A 27,144-nucleotide genomic window follows, 5' to 3' on the forward strand; every position below is an offset into this window, starting at 1 on the left:
CAATGACATTGTATTCGATGTATTGATTGATGTATACAGTATGTGTATGTCTAGCTAGAAGGCACCCCTGGATCCCAGTGTTGAAGCTACAGGCAGAGGATCGAGGACATATCTCTTTGTATGTTGTATTGATCAGAGAAGCTCTAAGCAGTCGGGGGCTGGAGAGGGTGTTTTGGCCTGTGCACGGAAGAATGATTCCTCCGTGCCGGTCACATGCCGTAGTCCGCAACACAACACCCAGTGGACACGCTGGTCCCTGGCGGTCACATGACCGGTTCGCAGCTTGGCGCAAGTATGCGCACACCAGTACCACGCCGGTAGACATATTCCTCAGAGGCTACATGTGACCTCAAGTTACGAAAAGCCGAATGTAATCTCTCTCTCATATTCCTCGGTCTTAGTCAGACAAATATGTGCCGACAAAATCTCTTCAATTCGCGAAGTGGCGCGGTGCAGCTTCGAGCTTAGGGGATGCAGATCTCGATGGGTCTTCCACTCCACCTTTATTGTCGTTATGCTGTTGAACAGTGACGTGAGCCATGAGGTATTGCAAATATTGAATAGCAGGTGTTTGTAGTTTCAAGAAAGTAGAAACGGCGAATCTTCAAGGTTCAAGGTTGTATGCGCGTATCGGCGAACTGGAAGAGATCGCGAATTAAATCGCGGACAGCTCAGAAGGGAACACCAAGGTCCCGACTTCAAGGCTGAGCAAACACGCCCGTGAAAATTGATTGCTCAGAAGCTGATTGACTGCGGGAGAAAAATTCGAGTGTAGCAGAGTCGGTGGTTGATCAGGTGAAATCTCATGGCAGAGGAGTGAGTCCAACGAGATCGAGACCCATTTCCGTTATGATCTCTCGCAGGGAAGCAATGTCAAACACAAGTCGATCACTGCCCTGTGAGCTTGAGTCAATCGCGCCGTTAAGGAGGTCGTCTTTGGTGAGATACATGGGCTGTTCAAACGGCCCATGAACCGGGAAAATTCGGTTGCTCCATATCATGTGGGCGCTACCTGCGGCATTTCGCCCCCAGAGTTCGATTGCTCCAGCAACACCTTGTCTGCGCCGATAAAATTTCACCAGAAGAACCTTGCGCACACTCGCCCCCACTCCTTCCAACCAAAGTTTGGCATCTTCAACGAGACTTAAATATGTCTGGCTCAGGCCAACCTCAATGACGATCCTTGGTTCATGTAAGCTGGGAGTTCCGCGGCATGAGATGAAGGTATCGGGTTCTTTTTCAGCACCGGTGTATGGCGGGTTGCTGGCAGTAACTCGCGGGCTTGCTTTTACCATAACCTTGAGATGTTCAGCAGGAGTAAGTTGACCGTTGATGTGCCAACGGGTCAGCTGTTGGACAAACCACGCAAGCGGGGCTTCGTGGGTATGATTCGGCATTTTCAGAGTTAGAACTTTTCTCTGGGGGAACAATCCTTTCCGAACACGGGGGTACTTTGCGTCGAGAAGCTTTAACAGATCAATTCCGATGTCGTGTTCCACCGAGGTAAGCACAACAAACGAGTAAACAGACTGGTTGAAGAATCCACTGCCGTGGATTATCGCCAATGCCTCTTCGGCAGAGTCAATTTTGTCAAGGGAGATTTCTTTGTCAAGGGTGTATTCTTCACTGTCGTAAGACTGTTGGGAAATCCCGCTACTGGCTGGCGTGGAATCGAGTGGTGAAGACATGATGTGTAGAAGAAAAGGAGGTGCTTTGTTGAACATGGAAAGTGCAAGTATGGAAGTTGCGAAGTCAAGTACAAATGTGGCACGTGATCAGGGCGGAGAAGCATCAAGATGAGAATGACTTCAATGTCACGGGAATCTTTGATTGGGAGGGTGCATGTACAGTTCCCTGGGGGCCAGCGTATCAAGCATCCCCTTTCCTTGCTCCATTTGAGATGAAATGAAAGGTGCTGATAATTATTAGCCAGTCCATATAATCAGGAATAATATGATACTAACTTACTAAGATATATGCAAGCAAGTGGGGGGCGATATTGTGTATCCAATGAACGAATGATATTCACGTGTGAAGCCACGTGATATTGCACGTGCAAGACGCTCCTGGAGACTGGAGTGCTTTCGGGATATTCTGTTCGGAGAACATATCTTGAGTGGTAAAGAGAACCAACGAAAATCATGGCAGAGTAAGAAACGGGCCTTGGGGCTTGTCTTAAGTATTGTTCTTGGAGCGGGCTTAGAATTCGAATGAGTTGGCCCCTATCACCCATACGGTGAGAATTGTCACCCCGTTCTCACCCCGTTCTCACCTCTCTCACCCTAGTCTCAAAACTTCTCACCCATATCACCCGCACTCACCCTGGAGTGCCGCTTGGGTGCTAGAGGCAAATTGAGTATTGACTGTGCAGAACATGTGGCTTAAGTACGGCTGAGCGGACGGGAAGCCCTGTTTTCCACACCCTATGGTCGTATGTACTGGAGACAGTGGTTAGTATAATCATATTTCGTAAGGCCTTGAATCCATATACGCAGTAGACTGTTAGGGTAAGGTTGAGTCGATGGTGCAACTTGAATGAACAAGGTGCCAAAACTACAACGAAAAGACCCGGGGGCAATTAATGTGGCTACTCATTAGAAGGCCAGCAATACAGGGGTCGTTCAAACAGCGCACAGAAGGAACAGAAAGGACAGGTTAATAATTTTTGTAAACATACCTACTTTTCCACATTTAATCAAAAACAGCCTGTCTAATCGCTTCTTCGTCTTGCTCTTCTTTGCTCCCCTCAATTGCACCGCGTGCACGTAGACGTGACAGAACTGAACTCTTCTCAACTGTGACTTTCTTCCTCGGAAAAAGAGAATCGTAGTGTGTAATTGCATGCCTCAGCCCTTTAGGGACACGTCTTGTCTATTCTCTAATACGCGAGGCCGCGAAGATACTCTGATTTCAGTTTGCTGATTTGGTAAGGAGGCAATGCTACACCCACCTCCTTGAATTACTACAATAACAAGTATTCCTAGGACGGCAAAACGGTGGATATATGGGCAAGGTGCTACAACCTACTTTCAGACACTTTAGTTATCTCCGACGACAGGTTGCGGTGTGTAATTCTCTGGGAGTACCACCTAATCTCAAGTGTGTATTTTAGCCTCTCTATACCTTAATATACGAGATAGGCAGTCTATACACTACATCCATAGATGGCCAAGCTTCAACTTATAGAAAAATAAACTCCATTTTTGATATTCCGAAGTCAGACCTAAGACTTCGCGAAGGCACAGAAACCAGCTTGCGCATCCTCTCTTTGACATGTGACATAACAAAACTTCCTAGCTCCCTGTGCATAACTGGTCTCTCTTCGTCATCAAGATCTCCATACATTCCTCCAATGCCCCTCCATTGCTAGCGACTTCCATGTAAAGGGAGCGGTCCTCTTCCTTCTCGCCGATGCACACAAGAAGACCGCCAAGCTTAAGGAGTATTGAGTTGATGATCAGACGACACATACGTCCATTGCCGTCGATGAAAGGATGAATATTGACAAAGATGTGAGTATATTTCGAAGCAATGGCGATAGGGTCAATCGTTCCTTTAGCAATGACTTCTCTCATGTCAGACTGGAGTTCGCGGACCATTGCTTTCATTTTGTAAGGCACAAGGCTGTGATGAGGAAACGGATGGAGGCCCGCAGTCTCGCAGAAACTTCACCCGTACGATAGACACCACTGTATTCTTCCCAGGGAGTGCTTTCAGCGTCGACTTCGTGCTTAAAAATTTTATGAGTCTGGAGGATGATCTCTTGTCAGGAGCGTAGGGCTCCACCTGGTATCGAAGAGTTTTCATTGTGCTCCGGGCACTTTTGTCGGATCCCTTTCGCTCCGAGGCCAGGGGGATATAAACCCCCCTGAATCCCTCGAATAGATAGTCAGGAATCATATCATGGTTTTCTCATCCCTTCCTTTTCTCTCCTCCATCATGGCAGCCTTTAGCTAGTGCTGCCCTCTGTATCGGTACACAGCCTTTCGCATCGCTGTTGTACCCATTCTTTCACAGCCCCATTTCTAGGCTGTTATCCCTTCACTAAGATCTTTATCATAAACGCAGAGTTGACTAAACCTCATTGGCGATCGACGGGCCAGCAACAACAGGAGAATGACTTCTCGGGAGAACTGAAACGGCGACACGCTCCTCTTGTTGCGGAGGAGTCGGAGTACGAGGCATCTCCACGTTCAGGCAGTCTGTCATTGATGCGTCGCTTTGTGCAGGTGGCGACGCCAGGGACAGGGATTTCATCAACTGACATATAACTGCCAGGAGATTGACCATCCTGCATCGGGATGTCGCAGTCCGGAGAAGGAGCGTCCTGCATTGAGATATCGCTTGGTGAAGACGCATCATCGATCGCGATGTCACTGTCAGCCGAACTCGTGGGCGACCCTTATTCTCCGCAACTTGCGGAGCTTGGGTTGTTGGAGGATTGGATGGAGCCAAAAGCCTATTGATAGTTAGTAATTCTGCATATATGAACTGCAAACGACCATCTCGAGAGAAACAGGAGAAATGGGCTATGAGGTCCGCCGGTATATCTTACCTGAGAGTCCAGGCCTGTACCAGTAGGCATACCCACGATTGTGGCCAAGGTAGTGGTCAACTTCAAGCAGAACGAGAACCCCGAAGGGCCAAAATGAAGAGGGCTTGGCAGAATCTATCATGCCAGGTTGGGGCCAAAATGATATCATGGAGGAGCTCGACAATAGTCATGGTTTGATTTCCAGTACCTGACTGATAAGGCCACCTGCTATGCAAATGTAGAGTCCCCTGGAGAATGTGATAGTTGAAGAAGAAAGAAACTTGTCTACAGGTGAGACCAGCTTTATGTATGCAGGAGGAAGTGAGGTAATGTGATCTCACTGTATGTTGCTTCTAATAACTTTAGGAAAGAGCCAAGGGACCCCTGGTACCTACCTGAGATGGAAAGAGGTATCCACATAGTAATATCACGAGAACGTTCTTTCCCAACACTCTACCTGCCCCTTCTGGATTCCCGACAAAGTGTATTACCTGGCAGTCCTTTGGATAAAAAAGTGTATTCAGACTAGAACATCAACTATGAAGAGGAAAAGAAAAGGGAAAGAAGCTTTTCATCTCCCCTCTCATCACACATACCAGTGACACTGTTACCCAAACGACTGCAATCGTCAATTCTTCCATCTGTCCCGCTAAGTGCATTGGTCTCGATGCCTGGGCTGGAAGGACCAGCTCCCCGTCGTCTATGGGCTGATTGCACTGGTGTCGGTTTTGGACACCGCAACTGTGGAATTACTGTATGTATTGTCCGATTGCTTTCTCTTGCAGTATCCATCGTTCTAACAGATATACGTGTAGAATCCGTGCCCAACGCGCCAGGCAAGGGGACTCTCAGGTGATACCTAACGCCGCATACCTCAAGGAGAGGATGGAGATGGCGAAGAAGACGAAGCCCAGGAGTCCATGGCTGGCAAATTGGTCCGACAAGGTCTGGCCCAGAAGGCCAGAACTGGCGAGTAACTTGAGAAGCGCTTGTGGGAAGTATGGTCTTGGAAAATATACCCATACTGACCAAGAGCGTCTCTCTAGCCAGCAACCAGACGGCCAGGCAGACCACCCAGCACCATCGGCTTCCTCGCCTGACCGTTCTCTGCGACACCGCAGTGGCGGAGGCGCTCGATCAGAACGTCCCGTAGGAGCAGGTGATAGCCACTCCGGCACGGGGGCTCGCATTCGTCGCGCCTCAGGGCCTGCGTGTCATCCACCAGCCCCGCGACGTCAACTCGGGGATAACTGAGGTACCGAAATCTCCAAAGGGGAAAGAGCGGGAGTAAGAGGGCCCGCTGCTGCTCAGAGCGCGGCGGTGGTTGAACAACCGCGTTCTCTGCCTAAAACTGCCTACTTCACTTCATAACTCCGTGCCTTCTCGTCTGCAGACGAACACATGCAGATGTTCTTGGCCGATACTTACGATCGGCCGCAGGCGGCAAGTTTCGGAGGGCTGAAGTTTCAGGTTATGTTGGAGGTTTGACGAGATCGACAGACCTCATTGCTGTACACTGCCAGAGATTCGATTGTTCAACTATAGAACCAAGAACTTAGAAGAATCCAACTATCCAATCGATTTCAATATCTTCTCCAACAAGTAAAATAAAAAAATAAAAATAATTTTGTAACAAGGCCTCAGGTTGTGTCATTCCGCCCGCGTCTGGCGCGTCTCCAGAATCCTCCCACCGCCAAACACTTCAACTCCGCACGCATTCTCAAGGGCCGCGAGCCCTCCACTTTGCTTGATCACTGATTTCGCCATTGAATCAAACCTGACCCAATCTGACTCACGCCATCCATCATGGCCTCGGGCCAACCCTTCGCGTCGCGCTCCTACGCCGGCACAAAACTCCCCGAACGCTCCAACGCGATGCCCTTCAGCGCCTCATCATTCTCACGGCATCGCGGGCTAGGAAATGCCGCCCAAGGTGAATTCAACGGCCCCGAAGGTCAAAAGCAGATGCAGCAGTCTGCACCTGTGCCAGCAACAAACGCACAGTCCCATGGCCCCGCGCAGGACGCGAATCCGCTGAACCGTCTCACGGAAGAGCAGAGGGAAGAGATCAACGAAGCTGTAAGCATCTTTTCCTCGTCCTCGACGAATTACAATTTCCTACATCAAACTGAGAAAGCACAAACCCCGAATCGAACATCCAAATACCCAAAGCAAAAAAAATAAAGCTAACAATCCAACCTACTGTTCCCAGTTCACCCTCTTCGACCTCGATCGCGACCGCCATCTGGACTACCACGAACTCCGCGTCGCCTTCCGCGCCCTCGGCTTCACCCTCAGCAAACAAGAGCTCATCTCCCTTCTAACAACCTACGGCGTCCCCCGTCCTCAGGTCCAACAACAACAGGGAGGCCCAGCTCAACCTAACGCCTCTAACAAAGGCCCCGTCTCGAACCCCCAGCACCCATCCAACCTGCTAATACCGCTCTCATCCTTCCAGGCGGTCACGGCGCTGAAGATACTCGAACGCGACCCGCGCGACGAGATCCTGCGCGCGTTCGAGCTGTTCGATGAGGGCGGGAAGGGGTTTATTGATCTGGAGGATTTGAGGAGGGTTGCCAGGGAGTTGGGGGAGACGGGGCTGGAGGAGGAGGAGCTTAGAGCTATGATTGAGGAGTTTGATCTTGAGGGTGTTGGTGGTGTTACGAGGGAGGCTTTTGTGGGTATTTGTTGGCAGTAGATTTGGATTCTTTTTCGGTGTTGGGCTACAGTTTCTTTCTTATGTCTTGTGTCTTGTGTGTTTCTGTTTCTTGTCTGGGAGTATGTAGCTGTGGTTTGCTGATTCCGCTTGAGAGCTACAATTACATTGCGCCGTTATATCAAATTGAGAATGCAAGCTATCATGTCTCGCCATAGTGGTTTCGATGTACTGGTCAGCAAGATGCGATTACAGACAGCCAATACTAGGTGACAACCTTGGAAGAGAGCCCCTACCCCAGAGCTGTCGTAGCACATGACTCGGGTACCAGTTGGATGAATTATACAGTCTGACTGACAGTGGTAGAAATGGCATTTCCTAACGCCTAACCTAGAGCGCAGATGTTGACCGATCCGCGATGCCGATACCCAAATACCCGCCGCAAATCCCAGAGGGAACCGGATGCAAAGAGAAAATTCCAACCAAGAAAACCAATGAAGTAGATAAAGTAGAAGCAAAGAAAGCGCAATCAAGCGTACCGTGGCGGCGGCCCAGGAGGAGGCCCGGGAGGCGGAATATTCTGCCATCCAGCAGGAGGGGGCATATTCTGATACCCTCCATTGGGTACACCATGCCACTGATCCATAGGCGGGCGAGAAGTGGGCTGAGGCCCATTATAACGACGATATGTGCCAGGGGGGATGGCCTTACGGGCCTTGCGCAACTGTCTACTGCGCTTGCAGCGACTATAAATACAGAAGAAGAGAGCGAGCAAGATGAGCGTGCCGACTCCGACACAGATGCCGATGACCAGCTTTTTGTGCTGGCGGATCCAACCCAGAGCAGATGAGCCCTGGCATTGGCCGGCTCGGCAGCGGCCGCCTGAGTCGCAGGGCGTGCCGTCGAGGTAGTTCTGGTTCATGCTGATGCAGGGGGTTGTTCCAAAGGAGTGTTGGATTGATGGAGCGCCGCAGACGAGCACGCAGGATGGTTCGGTGGTGCCCTCGCAGGCCCATGTGTCGTTGGTGTTCAGGAGGGAGCCGACTACGGTGCGGCATTGGTAGTCGCGGCTGGTGCACTGGCCGCTGGCGCAGGCGAGCCCCTGGTCCTTGGGGCCGCATGAGGTGCCGTCGTCTTTGTATTTGTTTGCAGGGCAGGAGCTCGAGTTGCCGCTGCATGTTTCTTCGAGGTCACAGACGCCGCTGCTGGCGCGACAGACGGTGTCGGCGGGGGCGAACTGGCATTGTGTGCAACAGCTGTCGTTGGCGTCGTCGCAGACGGCGTTGTCTTTGAATTTGCAAGTCTTTGCGTCGCAGCAGGCGTTTTCGGCGCAGCCTTCTTCGCCACCGCAGTCGCAGTCCTCGCCGGCTTCGACGATGCCGTTGCCGCACTGGCTGCCGGTGATGGTGACGACGCCCTTGTTGTCGGAGAGACAGGAGGACTTGATGCTGTTTCTGCCGATGGCCGAACAGATATTACCGATGGTACACTCGGAGAACTTGGTCAATGTGTTTGTGGCAAAGGGGTTCATGATGTACCCTGCGCCGGCATCGCAGGTTGACGAACTCAGCGGACAGCATTGCGAGGAGGCTTCCAGCTTCTTCTTGCATCCGTCCCCATCACAGTCGTGCACTGCTCCAAATGTGTGACCTGACTCATGGGCAAACACTTGCCAGGAAGCGCCGGTGTTACGAACGACGAGGTTCGCACCTGTCACCGAATTGGCGCCAGAGGTGACCAGATCTGACGAGCACAGACGACCCATCCACGCCACTCCAACCTCGCTACCTGAGGGGCAATTCGTCATCAGGGTCCAGTACGCATTGTCATCCGAATGCGAGGCGCGCCACTTGGAGAATTCGTTCAACCGCCAGGAGACATTCCCGCCATTACAGTCAACGTTCCACGGCGTAGCAGAGGAGCCCTCGGAGGAACAGCCTTCATCGGAGATGGTAAGATTGCGCAGACCAATCGAGACGTTGAATGCATCCTCATAGAGACTAGAAGCCGTATTTACCACGTTGATAACCCAGTCCTTGGCCGCTTCTTTTGGTGTAGAGTTGGAAGATGCGAACGATTGGGTGAATTCACAATCCGTCGCGACTCCGATCAAAGCAACCTTCTTGGTCTTGGGACATCCGCTGGTATCGCCGATAGTCGACTTGAGGTTCACACCACCAGTGTTACCCGAAACACCGCCGACATCCGACTGTCGCTTGCCCAGTCCGAACAACGAGTTCAACGAGGTAACACCCCATTGATCGTCGTATCCGGCAATATCGTAGGAAAAAATCGAATTCGATAGATCCGCATTGTAGTCCAGTTGATCTGAGCTGCAGCCCGTGTCCACCGGAAGCGACCGCTTGAGCTCCGAGTGAGTGTAGCGAAACATGTCCGAATCGCGGTAGACAACCATGGATTCCCCGTCCCGTGGTTCGACATCGGCATCGATCGGGCGCTTCATGTCCAAGTAATTCGACTGCAGCTCAATGTGGTGTTTGTCCTCGTTGACACTGAAAGCGCCCTCAAACAGAGGCTCCAGACCATCCCTTTTGACGGTAATTCTTGCCCAACCCACAGGCGTCCATCTTCCCTTTCCGGACCCCACCAAGGCGCGCCCCTGAAAGACTTTGTGCTCATGTCGCCTGATCGGCTCTGAATGTCTTATCGTGCCGTCAATGCCGATATATTGCACATAGGCGTCTTCAGACAGGATATCATGATTTGGCTCGAGTTCTAGCTTTATCCGCTTGTGGTCTCGGTGTAAGTCGAAGGTGAGATCGAAATGCGACAGGTGGTCTACTTCGTGTGATGGGGTTCGAATGATCGCATTATCGATGGCCGTTACCCGTTGAATAGCCTCTGCGGCCTGTGACCGTGCTATTGGAGATTGTCAGGTGGCTATCAGGCAACGGGGCTACCATGTGTCTCGGGTACGTACCATGAGTTTGTTGAAGGAGCGAGGAGAATGCACCAATGAAGGGCAGAATAGTAGAGAATTTCATTGCAATACTTGCAGAGTATGTTGACCTTCCCCGGTGTTGAGGGGATTCGGGGTCTTAGAGGAACTGAGTTTCAAGTTCGAGGGCTCTGACAGGCAACCATTGGGGGGGGGGATCTCAGGGAACGAGGGGAGAGATCCACGCCTCACTTGAAAATATCAGGAACAAAGGAATAATAGAAGGAAAAGAAGATGAAAAGAAGGACTAAACTCGAGTAATTCAAAGGAAAAGATTGGAGTCGGTTGAATCGGTTCAGCCCTGGAACTGAAATGCCAAGTGCTTAGGAATCTCATCACAGCCCCGTGGCTTGGCAAAGTGGACTGAGACAGTCCCAAGTCCCAAATTAATATGGGGATTTTGGTTCTCGATCTATTTGGAGGTTTTACCTGATTCGATAAGTCCTTGAACACTCTGTAAGTATGGAAAGGTCTGCAAGTCTAATACGTACCGAGTAGGGCAAATGATGTACAACACCGCATGCGGACTACATACACTACTCAATGGTGATGACTGTTACAACTTGTCTCCACGACTCCACAATCTTTTCACGAACATTGAGAGAAATTTTCCTTCACGGAGATAAATGATAATGCCCTTCAAGTCTCCCTATATCGGGGATAACTGCGTACGTACGCTGTACACGTAGGTGGCTCTAGGCCAAGGCGCTATGAACAGGGGGTGCGGAAGACCGGCGCTTGGCAGTCAAGGCTGCCGAATAATGGATCTACTGCGTATGTTTATTTGTACACCCAGGTCAAGAATGGTGTATGTTAACAATTACTCGGGTGCAGAATGATACATCTGATGTGCCAGCTGCGCAAAGTGTGGAATTGACACCCCACATATAGGGCACTCCATACCCACGGGTTCGTCGTCACCATCATCCCAGTCATCCTCCAATTGTGGCTGTATCTCGGGGCTTTCGGGTGGCAATCTTGACACTTCAATTGGTGGCGCCTCAACTGGTGGCGAGGATTCGGGTTCATGGACAGTCCACTCCCTGAGTACCGTTTCTTGCTGTCGAAACATCTTCCCGATGTCACGTCCACTGTGTTTTTTCTGATCACCCGCCCTCTCCACCATATTGGTAACTGCAACGTTCAACAGACTGAGATTCCAACCAGACTTCTCCGGATGTAGTTTGCGGAACATGGAAATGAGACTCTCACGGACTAACCGCTCAGCCAAGGCATCAATATTCTCGTCCAAGTTGAAAATAAAGGGCGGCAATGGTGTAGATCGAGAGATGCGGTTGTAACTGTATGTGCGTCCAGTATCTGTGTCTGGCGGAGGTCTTGGCCGGGTCGATAAGCGCAGAGTGCGGGGATGAGCACGCCATTGCCCTTGGGGAACAGTATCATCACTTGTATCAAGCAGATCAGTTCTCATACGGCGTATGAGACTTCGCGTTAATATCTCTAACTCCCGCCGGACACTGTCGAGAGTATCCAGACGGCCATATGAATCCTCGATGCTGATCTGAGTGGGCACATCCCGACCCTCTAGCACTTCAGAATTGTCTACTCCGTGGAGAATGTTCCACATACGCATCCCAATGCCTTTGGGTGAACCTGGCCCGCCTAGGACCTTCTCCAAAAGGGGTGCACCCATACCAGGGAACTGTCGGACATCTCGAACTGTGATAGCCTCGTCGACAGTCTCTTGCCCGATGATGTGGGATTCTAGTTTCTGGGCAATTCGTGACCCAATTCCAGGAATCTTTCTGATCTCATGATCATCTAGGAACAGAGATACGTTGCTTGGAGTTTCTCCGGTGGCCGTGTATGGTGGCAGAAGAGTCGTTTGACCGTTGGGTTTGTGAACGTTTCCGACCAACTTTGCCAGCAATTTGGAGGTTGAGATCCCGCCAGTAGCTGTGAATCCTATTTGATGCTCCAACATACCCCGTAAATGACCCTGTAAATGAGATGCGACAAGCAACCTCATTTCTAGCGAAGACGGATCTGTCGGAGCAATGAGATCTGGCTCGGTTGCGGGAAAGGTTGACCCCTGAAATCGCGTGGCATTGTAGGGAAACCCGACTGTCGGGTCTTTTGGATCAAGATGAAAAAACGAGTTCGACAAGTCATTTGGGTTTAGCACACCAGTGTTGTAGTCTATCATTTCCGTGACGTCCAGAAAGAGCTCGTCAAAGCCTAGCTTCTCGACACGCCCACCCCAAACGATAGAGCGAGCAAATAGATAAAGCTCCTTGGAGGCATTGCGGAATTTGGTTAGGTCTTCCCCCATAACTATGACTACATCTGGACAGATGCGCTTTGCATCTTTGATGAGCTGCAACTTATGCAGACCTCGTCGGCGGGCTTCGTAATTGCAGGTTACCACAATCTGCTTTTGCTGGACTGCCAATGGGAGAGACTTCAATGCAGGCTGTTCCACCTCGAAGACTGAGGCATAGAAACAGTCATAGTCCTGGATAAAATTAGTTCGAAGGTCTTTGACATGCGAACGCGGGGGAGTCACCAAGTGGAGGATGATCCGACTGTCATTCCGCACTAGTGCAGCCATGGCCCCTCAGCTGATGTAGATGTATCATGTGAGGGGTGCCCATGTATGGACTTATTTTGGTGCCTGATTAGACTCCATGGAACAACGGAAGTTGAGATAACTTTTGAACCTCGGTGGGATCAACACCTGTCTGTGGCTGATGTGGCGTTGTGGCTTGTGGCTTCTGCCTGACAATCGAGGTCTTCCTTTTCGTGGGTCAACTACCGATAAGATGTTGGATCCGGTAACTCAATGCCACATCGGCTTTTTCCTCTTCTTCTCTGCCTACAGCTATAAATAGAAGATAACTCTATCTTGTACCATCGAGTTTGCTTCTGATATCCAGCGGAGATTCCACCATGAAATAACTTCAAATGCTTTATGACTCAACTGGAGACTCATCTAGCTACGTGCCATAAGGTCCATGACTCAATCGTGTTCCATGGCTATTGTTCTCAAGTTCCCAGATAATCCTTTATGAGGGTATAATATAAAGAATGAATTATGAGACTCTGTAAAGACCATGTGAGTTTAGATCTACCAAATTTTAGTCAAGGTCTTTGTCGCCACTGGTACGTTGATGTACTTTGTAGATCTCCCCGGAGACCCCACGGGTCCTGTTTCTTTTTATAGTTTAGGCGTCTGTTACTCTACTGATCTTAAATACACACCATATATTAGAGGCAAATAAAAGCGTAAGACAAGGTGAAGAATAAATTAATGAAAATACATAAAAAAGATTAAATTAGAATGGCAACAGAAATGTAGTCTACATATTGGGTGTGGCGTCAATAGTTGCGCATCCACTTGAGTCTGGAATTAGCCTACCAATTTAGTGAGAGCAAAAGAAATCTCTGCTCCTCTACTACCTTACTGTGTAGATCAACGGAGACATCAACTGGATAAGAATGTGTACATTCTGTCTTGTACTCTAAGTTGATCTCTGAGAAAGTGACCGGACTTGCATTTCTCCATCACATCATTGCAAGCGCCAACCTCCTCTATTCTTAGTTCAAAGCCAAAACCCCACCACTTGCATATTTCCCCCTCATAACCACCCTTCATCTTTCTTCTTCTTGGTTTGATGCTTAATGACGGCTGATCCTCCTGATCCTCCACCCTTCGCGCCCACCATGTCGTGTCTATCGCCAGATGCCACAACCACGATAACGTCCCGACCAAAACTGACCCTACAAACCACCTCCCTCCCTCGCACATTCGGCAGTTCAAACACCGGCCTCTCCTTCTCCTTTGCAACGGCTCCAACTGCATCCCCAACCATACGCAACACCTTTAAGAACGCCTACGAAGTCACCTCCCCATCCTCCGCAACCACCTCGCCCTCCAAAGCCGCCCGGTTCAACTCTAAACCCAGCTCTCCCTATCTCCTCCACCCAACCAACAACCTCTTCAACCACCGCAACCCTTACCAACTCCCAATCGGCGTGCGCAGCATCCTCCGCAACTCTCCCCTCGACCACTCAACCCGACGACGTTCAGGCTCCATTTCTGCGGGCGGTAATGGACCGAATGGCGCAGGATCACGCCGCGTCTTCTTCCCAGCCAAAAAGCAAGTCAGCTACCGATGTCCACTGGAAGAAGAGATCAGGACAGAACGCTACACGGCACAACACATCGATCTACTGAGTCCCGAGGCTGTGCAATACGAGAATGACCCCCAAACCCCACCCGAGCCGAGCTGCGCCCACCCCAAAACCGAAGAAGAAACAGAGGACTCGGATTCCAGCCCCTCCTCATTACCAGAGACCAGTGCGTCAGGCGACGATACTAGTGCTGATGAAGGCATCTGTGGTCCCGCGCTCTCCAAGATGGAACGCAAGAAGCGGCGGTCGATGGGTATTGAGCGCCAGGTTCGGGCGGTGGCTTTGCTCGATGGGGTTGAGGCTGATGGATCCTCCACGCCGCAGACCCCACGCGACCATCGTGTCAAGCGTCGCAGGGAGTGGAGGTGGACTTTGGGGCCCATTGATAATGCCTCGGACAATGCGCCTGACGGTGTCTCGTTATTGACACTGGCGAATTCCTCGTCGGAGTCGCTGTCTCTGATATCCACATCTGAACCCGGTCACTGAATACCCTTTTCTTCATGCTTCCATGGCTGATGTCTTCTCATTTTTTAACGTGTATAATGGCGATGCATATATCATTTACGAATCATGTTGTATAGAGGCGTTGTTTGGGTTTCTTCGGTGGCTTTGAGGCGCATTCGCCCTTTTCTTATGGTGGCTTCGCCCCTAGCATTTTATCTTTCATGCATATGCCCTTTCATATCGATAATCACCTAAGGGGCCGCAAAGTCTACCTGAGGTGATGAGCAAAATGCAAGGTTTACGAACTCGATCATTGATTTCCCCAAATCCAGCGACCCTGAGGTCTCTCGCGACACGAGTACGCTCACCATGGACTTCTATGGATGTAACCTCGCAGAGAGAGCCTTTTCATGTTTCAAAGGATATTCCAAGTACTTTGAGGTTTGTGTATTCTTCCTATTCTTTCACTAGGACATATACCAATCCTCTATGGAATTTATACATAAGCTTTCAACCCGTATCATCAAACGTCTACCACTGAGAAGCCCGACATGTCCACTGTTCCACTTCATCACCACCATCCTGTTCACCGTGACCACGACGACGGCGGAAATACCTGCCCCTGTTGTTATCGGACGCCCGCTGCGTCGTAGCTAGCCTTTTAGCGACCTCATTTGCCTCGAAAAGACTGACAAGTCTTCTCTTCGAGGGACTTTGTCGGGCCCTCTCCTGGCAAACACGAAGCATAATCTGAACGCTCTCTTCGCGCTTGTTGGACTCTCGGTAGGCCTCGTCAAAGTATCCAGGCTGTCTCTGAGCGACATTTACCCACGCGGCCGAGGAATCGATTTCGCCACGTTGATTGCGTGCAGATATGGTATGGTTCACCCAGGCATCCACGGCCATTTCCAATGGAGTTGTTCCAGTCGAGTTCTCGCGATAGAGAAGGTCAGGGCGACGGTCAAGGAGTTGGCCCAGGATTTGAGGATAATTTTGCCGAACTGCCATGTGGGCCGGAGTATTGCCTGTTCCATCGAAGAGCTCCAGATGCTTTTGGTTGGTTGGTGCGGCCAAATCGAGAATTGCGTTTGTCATGGACGTCACGATTTCATGATTGGTTTTGACCACAGACTCGTCATTTCCGGATGAGACCCGGTTGCTGTTAGATGACATCCCGTCCTGGGGATGGAATGCGTGGTATGAGTTCAGCCAGTGTGCGAACGGCGTGCGTGCGTCTTCTCCGGCACGTTGAGTCAGGAGTGTGGGAATCAGTTTCTCATCCAACAGACTGACAAGTTCGGTAAATTGCTTGGAGTCTGAACAGGTCGGAAGGTCTTTTGTATCGAGGAGCATGTGGAGGAGGTTGTATGCTTGGCTATCCCGGGTCGCCTGGTTGGCCCCTGCCTCGATCAACATGCGAGCACAGTTGACCCGACGAAGGGTGAAGGCCAAGGCCAGCGGAGTCTTTCCACTCTCAGACTGGGCTTCCAAGCATTCGGGGTGATGGTCGATGAGGTACTGAACTAGGCGCTCCGACTCTTGGTTCGGCTTTGACATGACTGCACAGTGAAGAACGAGATTGTCTGTTGAAATGTTAGTCAAGTCGGCCAATTGTTGCATTGGAGAGGAACTTACTTCTTGTTTGCAGCCAATTCAGAACGGAGGCCTCAAGTCCCAATTTGGACTTAGAAATTCTTTTGACATCCTTATTCTCGGGATGAGAATTCACATACTCCAGGTAATACCGGCCGGGTGCTGTGCCGAGGAAGAACTCTGTGCTGGCAAGATTTCCCTGGAAAGCAGAAATCAAAAGCGGAGTGTTTTTATCAGACGAGGAGCTTGCTGTCTCATGACGACCGGCATTCGCCCAGTCAGAACGCTTTGCTCCGCGGATTGACAGGCCTTGGTAGTACCGAGGCTCCTTCGGCGCTTCGACTCCAGATTCCGAGCTTAACTTAGCCAGTGGAAGACCAGTTGCGCTGTGTTGGATGAGCTTCGTAAGACAATCAACCCGACCAAGGGAGATTGCAAGCTGGAAATCCAGATCTCTGGTGTATTGGGCATTGATTTCGGATGGATCGTCGCGTGTAACATCCGCCTCCATTTCCAGGATGAAATCCAAAAGAGAGAGATCATTTTTGTAAATAGCAAATCTGACAAGACCGACGATATCCTTGGGGGAGACAGGCTGCCCAGAAGGATACGAAAGCATCCTAGAAGTGTCGATTTTGGTTGCTTCTTTGAAAGCCGATGGGTCCAGGAACAGAGAAGCCGTGAAGTTGAATTGCAAAGCTCTGATAGGGCTTACCTTGCTCTCAGTCTTGGTGACGACCTCTCCAACATTGTCATGGGTGAAGGTATCATCAATGGTCTCGCCAACAATATTGAGGTTCTCTTCGTCATCTGACTCGTCATCGGACCCGAGCTCAAATCGGGTTTGGCCACGAGGTTGCTCAGGCATGTACTGTTGACGAAGAATGTCCAGAACCGACTTTGCAACATCGAGATGTCCCCGCATAATCGAGATCGAAAGACATGAAAGACCATGATCACCTGTTACCGCGATCTCAAGGGGCGCTTGATCCCCAGCAGGTCCCCACATACCGAGTGTCAAATATTGGATGGTTTGAAGGTCGCCATTCCAAGCTGCTTCAAAACTGTGATTCGAATGTTAGCATGATCTTGTTCTTCGGTCTCAAGGGGGCATCGTACAGTAGGAAATATCCTTCGCGTTGGATGTCACTGAGGCCAGGCCTGTTGAATTTGAACTCGAGCTTGAAAGCCTTCTTGCGAACTTCCGGGTAGTGAACTTGAGGGTAAACAACGTTGTTTCTGGGATCTTCGGGGTGAAGTTCCGCCCATGTCTTCGCGTCACTGGCCAAAAGCCGGGTTTCAAGCTTCTCATAGTCACGTATCAAATCAGACACGGTCTTCATTTTCGCCTCGACGCCGATAGTGCTCAGACTCGACTCTTCCTTCTCGATTCTCTCTTCGATCTCCCGATTAGCGTTGCGTGCTTCCTCTAGAGAAGCCTTTGCAGCAAACCGTCGGTAACTGTCAGATGGGAACTCAGCCAAATAGAACTCATCGTCGTCAAACAACATCGCGTGCAACTGCCCACGAGATCGGCTGACGGGACTGGCACTCAAACATGCTCGGAGTTGTTCCAGATTGCTCCTGGTAGAGTCCAATAGGCTTTGGCCGTCATTGCCCCATCCTTGCTTGAACGTTGTGTTTGGATTGGCCCCGCGGTCAAGCAGCTCCATTGCGATCAGAGGAAGATCGTTAGTGGTGGCCAGGAAGACTGGCTGCTCCATGGTCTCACTCAGGCGGTCTTCAAGACCATTGAAATAGCGATCGTCGGGATTGGCCATCTTGTAGGCCTTCACCAGCTCGCTGAGCTCAATATCTGGCTTTGCGCCTGCGTTCAATAACTTGAGCGCCATTTCAGGCATCTTCCTCCTCACAGCTTCCATGAGGGGAGATGAAAAGCTTGGGGACCAACTACCTCCACTGACGGCCAAATGGTTGATTGCCCGCTTCACTGCCGGCATATCGTGCTCGAAGTACAACTCGAGCATATCACTTCGCCTCTCTTGGATGCTGTAGTAGAGTGCAGTCTGTTGCTTCAGATCGGCCTGGGCAACTGAGGCACCAAGCTCCAAAAGTGCCCGCGTTGTCTCCATGGCCTTTTCCGATGGAAGGGAGAAAGCGAGAACCAAGTTGAGGATTGCTGCTTCCGGCTTCCTGTTGTAGTCGTTCAGGATTTTGACCGGCAGTAGAACGTCAGCGCCGAAGGATGAGACGAGTTCCTTGACGACATCGATATGGCCGTTGAGCATGGCGAGATGCAAGGGTGAAGCGCGGCTATCCCATGCAACAACATTCACGTCGTAAACATCGGGCTCAAGGTCATTTTCTTCGATTGTGTCGTATGTGACGAGAGGCGGTTCCTTTTCGACCTTGACGTATGAGGCGGATGTGCGAGAGGCATCATCCTCGTCGCTTTCATCAATCTCTTCATCATCTTGATCCGCCGAGGGCTTCGGGTCGATCTCCTTCTTGTTCTTTTTGAGAGCGTCCTGCTTTTGAGCCTCTGCCTCTTCGTTCTCGTTACTCTTCGTGAGCAAAATCCGAATGATCTCGACGTGTCCTCGGGCCGCAGCAAGATGCAGAGCCGTCTTTCCGTCCGCCATGCGTGGGATCATTCGAGCACCATGTCTCAGAAGAGCTTCGACGATCTCTGGAGTCGAAGAGATGCAAGCGAGTTGGAGAGGGGTTCGACCGGTGTAGTCGCGTCGGTTGGGGTCGGATCCTTCCTCTGCGAGGCAAGCTTCCACAGCAGCCAAATCATCGGCGACAATCGCCCTGCACAGCCGCTCAGTGCGGCCAACATATGCCATTTCTGTAACACACGATGTTAGGTCAACCTCTCAAGAAAAAGAATAAACTCGAATCCTTACCGGTCCAATCGGTTTCGGTGATTGGGTTGAAGCTGCCAATCTCCTGGCGACCGGGGTCATCCTTGAGGAAGCTGATATCCCCAGAAACGTAGATCTTGCTCTCTTCTTCGGCAACTTTCCGTTCCTCATCGGTGGCAGGAGTTGGGCAGAAGCCACAGCAATCATGAATGACGTGCTCGGCCTCGCCAAAAAATGCGGGATGCCGGTGAAGATACACATCACGGTCCGTGCCTTGATTCCACTGAGCATTCAAAAGCAAGTCCTTGGTATACAACAGCTTTTCAATCTTTTTGGCATTGAAGTTTCGGCCGTATGGGATCGTCTATGCAGTGGTCAGCAAAGCACAGCTTGGCAGGGCTTGAAGTGGTGGTACGAACAAAGGTGTGATAATCAGACACTTGATCTGCCTCCTGCCATTCAGGAACCTCATCTTCCCAGTCATCCTTGATGTTTCCTTTCAACTCTCGGCCCTGACGACGCCGCATGTAAATGTTGAGGGGAGGACGACCGCGCTCTTGACGCCTCTTCCGCAAATATTCGTCTCTATCGTCCGACTTCGGAAGCCTCTCTAAGACCAAGAGTCGTGCAAGACCCACTGTTCTGTTGAAGCTTCGCTCGAAGATTGTCTGTTACTGTCAGCAAAAGAAACTCCATGCCGCTGTATCTGTATGTGCTCACAGGATCAACTCTGGATCGGGACAACGGATCCCAAAAAACTTCGAATCCACGGTGGGAATACTTGGACAACCGATTTTCATACGATGGTGAGCGACGAGTCAAGTCAATTTGATTGACCTGTGTGGCATATGCGGCAATGGCACGTGGTGAGGCATAGACTTGTCGGCCGTCAAATGCAGTGCACGAAACATCGACGTCGAACCCAGTGAGGATCTCGGCTATCGAACGGTAGATCCGAAGCACAATCTGCACATGACGATTCGGATACTGCGAAGCAATCGTGATCGTATTCTTTGTTCGGATAGTGGTGGTCTCATAAAGAATTGTGTTCTTGATCTTATCCTCGATGTGCTTGATCTTCTCAACTGCTTGTTCCTCATTCAAGCCATACAAGAAAAGGTCCACATCAGATGCCGGAGCGAACTTTTCATGATACCACTGACGAAGACCACGCTTCGAGTTTCGATATTGCTCCGGTACAGGCAACAGAGAGGTGACGACAGCACTACCGGCGACAACCACGTTCGACCAGTCAATTTCGCTCAGACTGCCTTCTGTGAAGAGGGTGAAGTTGTTTTTGAATTCATCGAAAGTGGGGACAATTGCCGGTGATCCATTTGGCTTGCGATCTTTGTCACTCAGGGGTAGAATATACTTCGCCTTCTGCTCTGGTGTTTCAGATGCAAGGTCCCGGGCCCGAATTCGTAGATCGTTGCAGCGGGCCCGGTCATACATTGGTACAATGTTGACGAGATTGTCCTTCACCAGGGGATTCGAGGGTTCCTGGGCAAATGCCTTGCGCAGCAAAGCATCAAATTCATTGTAAGGCTTGACCAAGTCCGCCATCGGCGTGTTTGGTTGAGATTGAACATAGCTCAAGAAGTCATTGTGCTTCACTGGAACAGTGGGTAGAGAAGCGGCCATTGTGTCGGTAAAGTATTATAGTCAAAATATGAGAAATAATTGATTCCACAACTACATCTTTGGCCGGAAAAGAGTGATCTTTATATGTTCGATCTATACGTTCGTCCTAATCAGGCTAGTCTTTGACAGCCAGTCATCCTTAGGCAACAGACCCCACTATCACATCCAGTTAGCCAATCAAATCAGCCTTTAGGTTATCGCCAAGCATCACAGCAGGCATCGAGCGGCCTAACTCCACATCGGCAACGCTTGCTACTCAACTTTGAAACCGCGCACCCTCAGCTGCCTAATATGCGGCGTTTCTGTCGATTACAATTTCGCTTCTGAAGTATCATTCGACAAATTGTCTCCATAAGGCTGGTTAGTGTCCAAAAGCCTGGTTGGGAAATCGTTGAACAGATACCTATCTCGCGTGGCTGTTTAAGCAATTAAGGCTTACATCCAACCTGGAGGTGTGTAAGTAGCTCGATTAGGGCTAACTATTGAATATGTTCACGAATGTGCTTTTACCTAAGGCTACCTATTGATCGCGCTACCTATGTGCCGCTGAATTCGAGGTCGATGAGATTAAGCAGTTTGTGAACCAACGTTGAAAAGCTGATACCTTTTGCCATGGAATTAATCGTCAGATAATTAGACGCGGCACATGCCGCAGTGGGATTATTGGCGCAAGTCGTGGGACATAGCCTTGCCAGTTGGTTGAAGACTCGCCAGTTGGCTGGAGACTTGCCAGTTGGTTGGAGACTTGCCAGTTGGCGGAGAGCTCGCTAATGGAATACGCGTCTGGCACTCGGCATCAACGCCAGGGTATCGGAGAATGTACGTGCTCACTACCTCGGGCTTAGCTTCCCCCTCTTATGAACCAACTACTCTCCATGTATCAAGTGGTTACTGACAACTGGACATAAGATCTTTTGTTGGTATTCTATTTAGAAAGGTACTGTACACATGCCCTGTTCACTTCGACGTTAGATATGGACCAGACACGACACAGTCCTACTTCCTGAATCCGTTGGCTTGTAGCCCACGGGAAAGGGTGGTAGTCATATTCATGATATTTGTATTTTATACAGAACAGCGGTCGCGCGAAAGGACATTGAAACCGCAATAAAGAGAAACCCGAAAACAACGCTCAAAACAATCCATTAAGTCTCAGTCTCGACATCCGGCTCACGACCAGTGAGATCACCCATTCCGATCTTCTTCTTCATCTTCCGAAGCGCAAATTTGGCCTCATCCTTCGCAAAAGCAGCATTCCGAGCAGGACGCCACTGCATCATACCACGCTGCTGTCGCTGCTCGCTGCGTTTATTGGCCTTGTTGATCTCGCTGGTGGACATGCTAGCCTGCGATGAAGGCCCAGATCTATCGCTGCTGGTGACTGTCGAGGGCCCCGCAGACAAGGAGCTGGAGTCCTCATTCTCTGAGTCGGAAGTATCCTCATCTTCCTCTCCATTGTGTTCGTTTTCCAGTTTGGGCGTAGTCGAAGGTTGACTACTCAGCGGGGGCGGAGTGTACGGGTCATGCCGAGGATCATCTCGGCCGGGCTCGGCGACCTTGCGACCACTGGAATCTACGTAGGCACGCGGGTCATGGCCGAAGGCACCGCTCCAGTCGTGGCCCGTGCGGTCGACCCACTTGCGACGCTCAGCGGGTGAGGCTTGTTTCAAGACATCGCGTCCATCGATCAAGGACTTGTCGTGCTTTTCCTGCACCTCTTCGGGGACTTCGATGTCCACAGTGCGGGAGCGGACGCCCTGTGACATGCACGCTTCCCAGGTCTCGAAGGTCTCACGGGAGTCGTTGTCAACGACGAACCGCTCGTGTGACTCGTCAATACCCGGCGAGAACTTGCAGCGGAATTGCAAGCGGCCCACCTCTTTCAGATCCTCCAGTCCAGGTGTCTCCTTGGCTTTCCAGTTCTCCTCGGTAATGTAGTTCTGTGTCAAACGGGTACCCATCTTGGTTGTCCAAATGGGAATGTCGATATCCGTCTCTTCATTATCGACCAGATGCTGGAGCCACAACGTAGCATAAGCTGCTGCTCCTCGCTTGCCCTGGGTGTGGAATTCGAATACAACGGGAGAGCGGTATCGGTGCTTCACGGGCATGCGCAGTGATTCGCGGAAGGATTCGTCAGATGTGTCGTATACTGCATCATCTCCCTGCAACTGGCAGTGGTGCCGGGTGAGCTTGCCAGTGCTGCCACCAGTGCGCAACCTGATCTTCGCCTGTCGACCAAAGTTCTTCGCGGTGATCTGCTGTCCGGCGAATTCGAAGGTGCCGACGTCCCAGCCAAGCATTTGAGGTGGCAGCTTGGTCTCCACGTGGCGGAACAGGAGGGAAACACGGATGCGACCGAAGCCAATACCTCCATCGAGAGGATACCAGCGAGTAACCTGCGAGCTAGTCTGGAGGATATCGGACAGCTTGAGGGGAACGACGCCAAGGATAGGGTCGTGTTCACGGTAGCGCTGATCTCGCACGGTGATGGTAACGATAGCCGAGCGCCAATCGCGTACAAAACGTTCAGTCCCTGCATTGAAGATAGGATTGGAGCTGACAGCCTTTGCACGAGTGCGATATACCTACGATGTACAGTTAGTTTCAGGACGAGGAATGAAGATAGATTGTCGAGAGACTCACCAGTTGGTCATTCAGCAACACCTTGCAGTAACTGGTTGGCAAATCGTCTCCCTGCTCCTCTGTGTTCTCGCCTGATGCCTTCGCTGGTTCCCACTCCTTGCCCTTCCGGTTTCCGTCACTACCCTTGATGTTGGAAATTTGGAGGTTGACAATTTGGTGAACAACGATGTGAACGATACCGCTAGGCCAAATAGGGTCAGGCGGAGTGTGGACCACGGCATCCTCCTCGTCGTTGTTGATGTTACCCTTCTCATCTTCGAAGGTGGGATTGCCCTTGAAGTTCTCAGGAAGGTCTTTCTTCTTGCCATCGGTGCGTAGCTCTGGACGGAGTTTGGGCTTTCCGAAGTACCCAACTTCCCAGTGTAGCTCTCCCGGCATCTCGCTGCCTTCATCCATGCCCTTAAGTTTTGAAACCTGGGGATACATCCGGCTGGGGTGCTGGAGCATTTCGCGGATGGGTATCTCGACCTTGCCGACTATATCATCGGCAGTATTGCGGTCAGAATCCCAGAGCTCAATACTCAGGTTTTCGTCGGCCTTGATCAATTCTGGTGTCACGAGAAGAGCAGCAGTCTCTTCCCAAATGGGGTTGAGGTCATCCGTAATCACACGTGTGCAGTACATGGGCTTGCCGTACTTTGAGAAGGATAGGTTGATGTACGGATCGCTGCCGCCACCCTCGCTACCGCGAGCGTCCTGTTTACTCAAGCCGACTGCACGGTGAATACGGATCCACATAACACCCAGGGCTAATGTGTCTTTGTGAATGTCGTCTCCTGTCAGCATCATACCAAGGTCCATGGTCATTGACTTGGGCGCTGCGAACATGCCACATGCTGTGGCGATGGCGGAGTTGACAAAGTTGGAGATCAATGGTAGATTCAAAATGTTCACTCCCTTTCGGACCATTGGCATGCAACCCGCCTTAACATGAGGAATTCCGACCAAAGTAAAAGTCACGTCCTTCATAAACGGTGCTTCAGGCATCATTTGGAAGCGCATGCGGACTGTTCCAACAAATTCGATCAGCTCGACGAATACGGGGAATGGCACACCGAACAGGCCTCGAACACCAAGATAGAAAACAAGTTGCATGTGCATGTTGCGTGCCTTGGAAGACGCAGTCTGATCTGTTGGCTTTGCATGATAGGCAAAGGCGGCTTCCATATTATAATAGCTTCCACCTTCTTCAGCAGCAGCAGCTTCCTGCGGGTCCTTGTTCTTCATGTTCTCCTCGTGAACATTGTCCTTCAAGTCCTGCACGTGCTCGTCGGGTAGAGCTCGCATGCTCAGAATCCGAAGGGGGTTGTTACCCTGGCTGATTTCGGCGATTCTAACATTCTCGACAACCTTAGGTGCAGATACTTGCATGATATCCTCAATTGTGTCGGCCACAGGTGTAAGCATCTCCGGATTAACGAGGCCCCACAGGACAGCGAGAAAGCTGTTCATCCACTCCACGGATTCAGGGAGGAGGTTGGCAGTGGCCTTGTCGACGGTTAGCTTTTCTTATTGACAACGATAATATGCAAAAGCTCACCATCTGTCCTCGGATATGCTCACTACTCCACTCCACTTCGCGACCACTACGAATCACTTCCTGAGCCCACAACCATACGGCACTCGAGATGCAGAAGGCCAGGGGAATAAGCCCCCAGAGAGATCCTCCAAATGTTCGTCCCAGTACAATAACGGCGACGAGTATACCAATACACAATGCTGTCGCACGTTTCTCCAAAGCCTTAAACATGGGCTGATATGAAACAGTTGGTGTGGGGTGGAAGAGGACATTCGTCTTCTCTCCTCGAATGGGAACGTCGGAGGTTGTGCCCTCGGCGATAGGATCTGGGGGCGCAGTGACATCCTGGCTTTCTTTGTAGTCTCCAAGATCTTGGTTGGCGCTAGTTTGGACGTCCTACGGATAGGTGTCAGCACTGAGTTCTTCGAAAACATAATCCAAATGATAGCCGACTTACTGTCTCTTTTCCAAGATTTGCATTTGGAACGGTCAACTGTAATTGGATTAGTCGCTGCTCACATGGCGCTTTGGCGATATACCACATACCATTGGATTCTTGACAGCGTCCATGGCTGTCTCGTCTTGATCTTCAACTCCAATCTCCTTGCCCGTGGTTGGGTCTGTTACCGTGCGGATCTTGGCCTGCGAGACGTCGCGTGGCTGATGAGTAACAGCCTCTCCATCTTTTTCCTCTGGCTTCTCCTGCTTCTCCTGCTTCTTTCCTGCTTGTCCCTGCGCTTTTTTCTGTGCTGCCTGTTCCTTTTTGGCTCTGTTTTCCTCATCGATCTTGACATCGCGTTCCTTCTTTTGGTCGTCGATATGTTCCATGAAGTGAGAGATGGTTGGAATAGGATTAGCACCGCTCCAGTGCTCCCCGACCCGACGGGACTGAGGCTGCTGACCCGAAGCCATGTTGGGAAGTTGTCCAAGGAAACGAACTAGATGTGTTTCTTCACGTAGGTGAAAAGGGTAATTTGGCTGTACAATAGCGTAAAAAGGTCAAATATACGTTATCAACATCAACACCCTCACCTGTGATGAAGTGATTGAGTGATGAGAAGTTAGGAATGGCAGAGAAGTTTATCATAGAAAGAGATCTCAAAATGGGCGGAGCTAGAAGCTCTCCACGTGGCTACGTCATCGACGTGAACCTGGGAAATGGCGATGACGCTATTCTAAGAGCTCAACCGCCTATCATCGATCTCAGATGCAATTTGCAGCCGATCTCCTGGCTTCCCCACATTTATATTAATCTGTGCCTATTGCTTCCAGGGTGTTTGTCAATCTCAGCGGAATCCCGGTCTTGGCATCGCGAGAAGCCTGACTCTTCTTGTTTGAAACTTAGTATCAGCGGCTTTCACACTGCCAATTCGAGCTCCCAGCATGGAACTCAATTGACTATTAAATTGATTTGTCGATGTAACCGGGATCAAGTCCATTGGGACCAGCCCCTATGTTGTACAGCGTATGAATGTGCGACACATCAATATACAACTTATGACGTCATAGGTGTGACCGATGACTAGCACCTAATGACTTCTATAGATACATCGGGGGTGAGCACATGGGGGAAACCTAATAAGCTTGAAATATAATTTTCCCGCCCTTTGTCTCCGAGAAATGACCAATCCTTCGGTTCTCAGGAGATAAAGTAGGACAAAGACGAACATATTGATAGCCTCTGGTCTGGAAGGCACCGATACCTAAGCGATGAATGTGAGTCGACAACGACAAAGCCGGTGACGATGGCTACTTCGTTGGCCTGGCCTGTGATCTGCACGACCCTTTCAAAGGCTATTCATGTAGGGCTATCAGCGGAGTTCGCGAGGCAATATTGAAGCTCTATTTCGAAGCTAGACCAATGCGGCAAGGATATACGAGTGCCTGAATCGGATCTACATTTCGATTTTCGATCGCTTACATTGACCATTCACATTGGAGATGCATAGTCACGAGTGTGACATATTCATGTAGCTCTATAGATGTCGTCTGCTCAACTTATGGAACCGGGGATTATCAACGACCAGTGCGCCTACACCACGGCTCGCGCCAAATAGGCCAAGTGTGAAATAGAAACTCTCTGGATTGGTCTGGAAAGTGTGGGTCAAATGGACATCTTTCAACTCTTTAGATGAAATTCCATCCGCATAACTAACTATTGAT

General features: G+C 50.5%; 9 protein-coding genes across 9 annotated transcripts; 3 read left to right on the forward strand and 6 right to left on the reverse strand.

Annotated features, from left to right (window-relative positions):
• Nucleotides 1-803: 803 nt before the first annotated feature.
• Nucleotides 804-1,688, reverse strand: N7515_003591 (uncharacterized protein; the record flags this gene model as incomplete). Its single annotated transcript, XM_056664335.1, has 1 exon — nt 804-1,688. One exon carries the CDS (start codon nt 1,686-1,688, stop codon nt 804-806), a length of 885 nt encoding a protein of 294 aa, XP_056523392.1.
• Nucleotides 1,689-3,293: 1,605 nt separating this feature from the next.
• N7515_003592 (uncharacterized protein) lies at nt 3,294-3,608 on the reverse strand (the record flags this gene model as incomplete). The annotated part of the gene is made up of 1 exon (XM_056664336.1): nt 3,294-3,608. One exon carries the CDS (start codon nt 3,606-3,608, stop codon nt 3,294-3,296), a length of 315 nt encoding a protein of 104 aa, XP_056523393.1.
• A 1,593-nt stretch (nt 3,609-5,201) lies between these two features.
• Nucleotides 5,202-5,788, forward strand: N7515_003593 (uncharacterized protein; the record flags this gene model as incomplete). The annotated part of the gene is made up of 2 exons (XM_056664337.1): nt 5,202-5,288; nt 5,387-5,788. 2 exons carry the CDS (start codon nt 5,202-5,204, stop codon nt 5,786-5,788), a joined length of 489 nt encoding a protein of 162 aa, XP_056523394.1.
• Nucleotides 5,789-6,340: 552 nt separating this feature from the next.
• cdc31 (putative cell division control protein Cdc31) lies at nt 6,341-7,232 on the forward strand (the record flags this gene model as incomplete). Its single annotated transcript, XM_056664338.1, has 2 exons — nt 6,341-6,613; nt 6,747-7,232. 2 exons carry the CDS (start codon nt 6,341-6,343, stop codon nt 7,230-7,232), a joined length of 759 nt encoding a protein of 252 aa, XP_056523395.1.
• Nucleotides 7,233-7,719: 487 nt separating this feature from the next.
• On the reverse strand, nt 7,720-10,195 carry admB (uncharacterized protein; the record flags this gene model as incomplete). Its single annotated transcript, XM_056664339.1, has 2 exons — nt 7,720-10,070; nt 10,132-10,195. The coding sequence occupies 2 exons, from the start codon at nt 10,193-10,195 to the stop codon at nt 7,720-7,722; spliced, it is 2,415 nt and encodes an 804-aa protein (XP_056523396.1).
• Nucleotides 10,196-10,969: 774 nt separating this feature from the next.
• N7515_003596 (putative DNA polymerase iota) lies at nt 10,970-12,721 on the reverse strand (the record flags this gene model as incomplete). The annotated part of the gene is made up of 1 exon (XM_056664340.1): nt 10,970-12,721. One exon carries the CDS (start codon nt 12,719-12,721, stop codon nt 10,970-10,972), a length of 1,752 nt encoding a protein of 583 aa, XP_056523397.1.
• Nucleotides 12,722-13,833: 1,112 nt separating this feature from the next.
• Nucleotides 13,834-14,793, forward strand: N7515_003597 (uncharacterized protein; the record flags this gene model as incomplete). Its single annotated transcript, XM_056664341.1, has 1 exon — nt 13,834-14,793. The coding sequence occupies one exon, from the start codon at nt 13,834-13,836 to the stop codon at nt 14,791-14,793; it is 960 nt and encodes a 319-aa protein (XP_056523398.1).
• A 489-nt stretch (nt 14,794-15,282) lies between these two features.
• N7515_003598 (uncharacterized protein) lies at nt 15,283-20,816 on the reverse strand (the record flags this gene model as incomplete). The annotated part of the gene is made up of 6 exons (XM_056664342.1): nt 15,283-16,334; nt 16,387-17,408; nt 17,464-19,156; nt 19,215-19,536; nt 19,592-19,840; nt 19,893-20,816. 6 exons carry the CDS (start codon nt 20,814-20,816, stop codon nt 15,283-15,285), a joined length of 5,262 nt encoding a protein of 1,753 aa, XP_056523399.1.
• A 1,145-nt stretch (nt 20,817-21,961) lies between these two features.
• Nucleotides 21,962-25,893, reverse strand: N7515_003599 (C2 domain protein; the record flags this gene model as incomplete). The annotated part of the gene is made up of 5 exons (XM_056664343.1): nt 21,962-23,404; nt 23,463-24,950; nt 25,003-25,377; nt 25,439-25,474; nt 25,528-25,893. 5 exons carry the CDS (start codon nt 25,891-25,893, stop codon nt 21,962-21,964), a joined length of 3,708 nt encoding a protein of 1,235 aa, XP_056523400.1.
• Nucleotides 25,894-27,144: the final 1,251 nt, after the last annotated feature.

This window comes from Penicillium bovifimosum, assembly GCF_028826915.1.
Source record: "Penicillium bovifimosum strain IBT 22155 chromosome Unknown utg000003l_segment0_segment0, whole genome shotgun sequence".
Lineage (NCBI taxonomy): Eukaryota > Fungi > Ascomycota > Eurotiomycetes > Eurotiales > Aspergillaceae > Penicillium > Penicillium bovifimosum.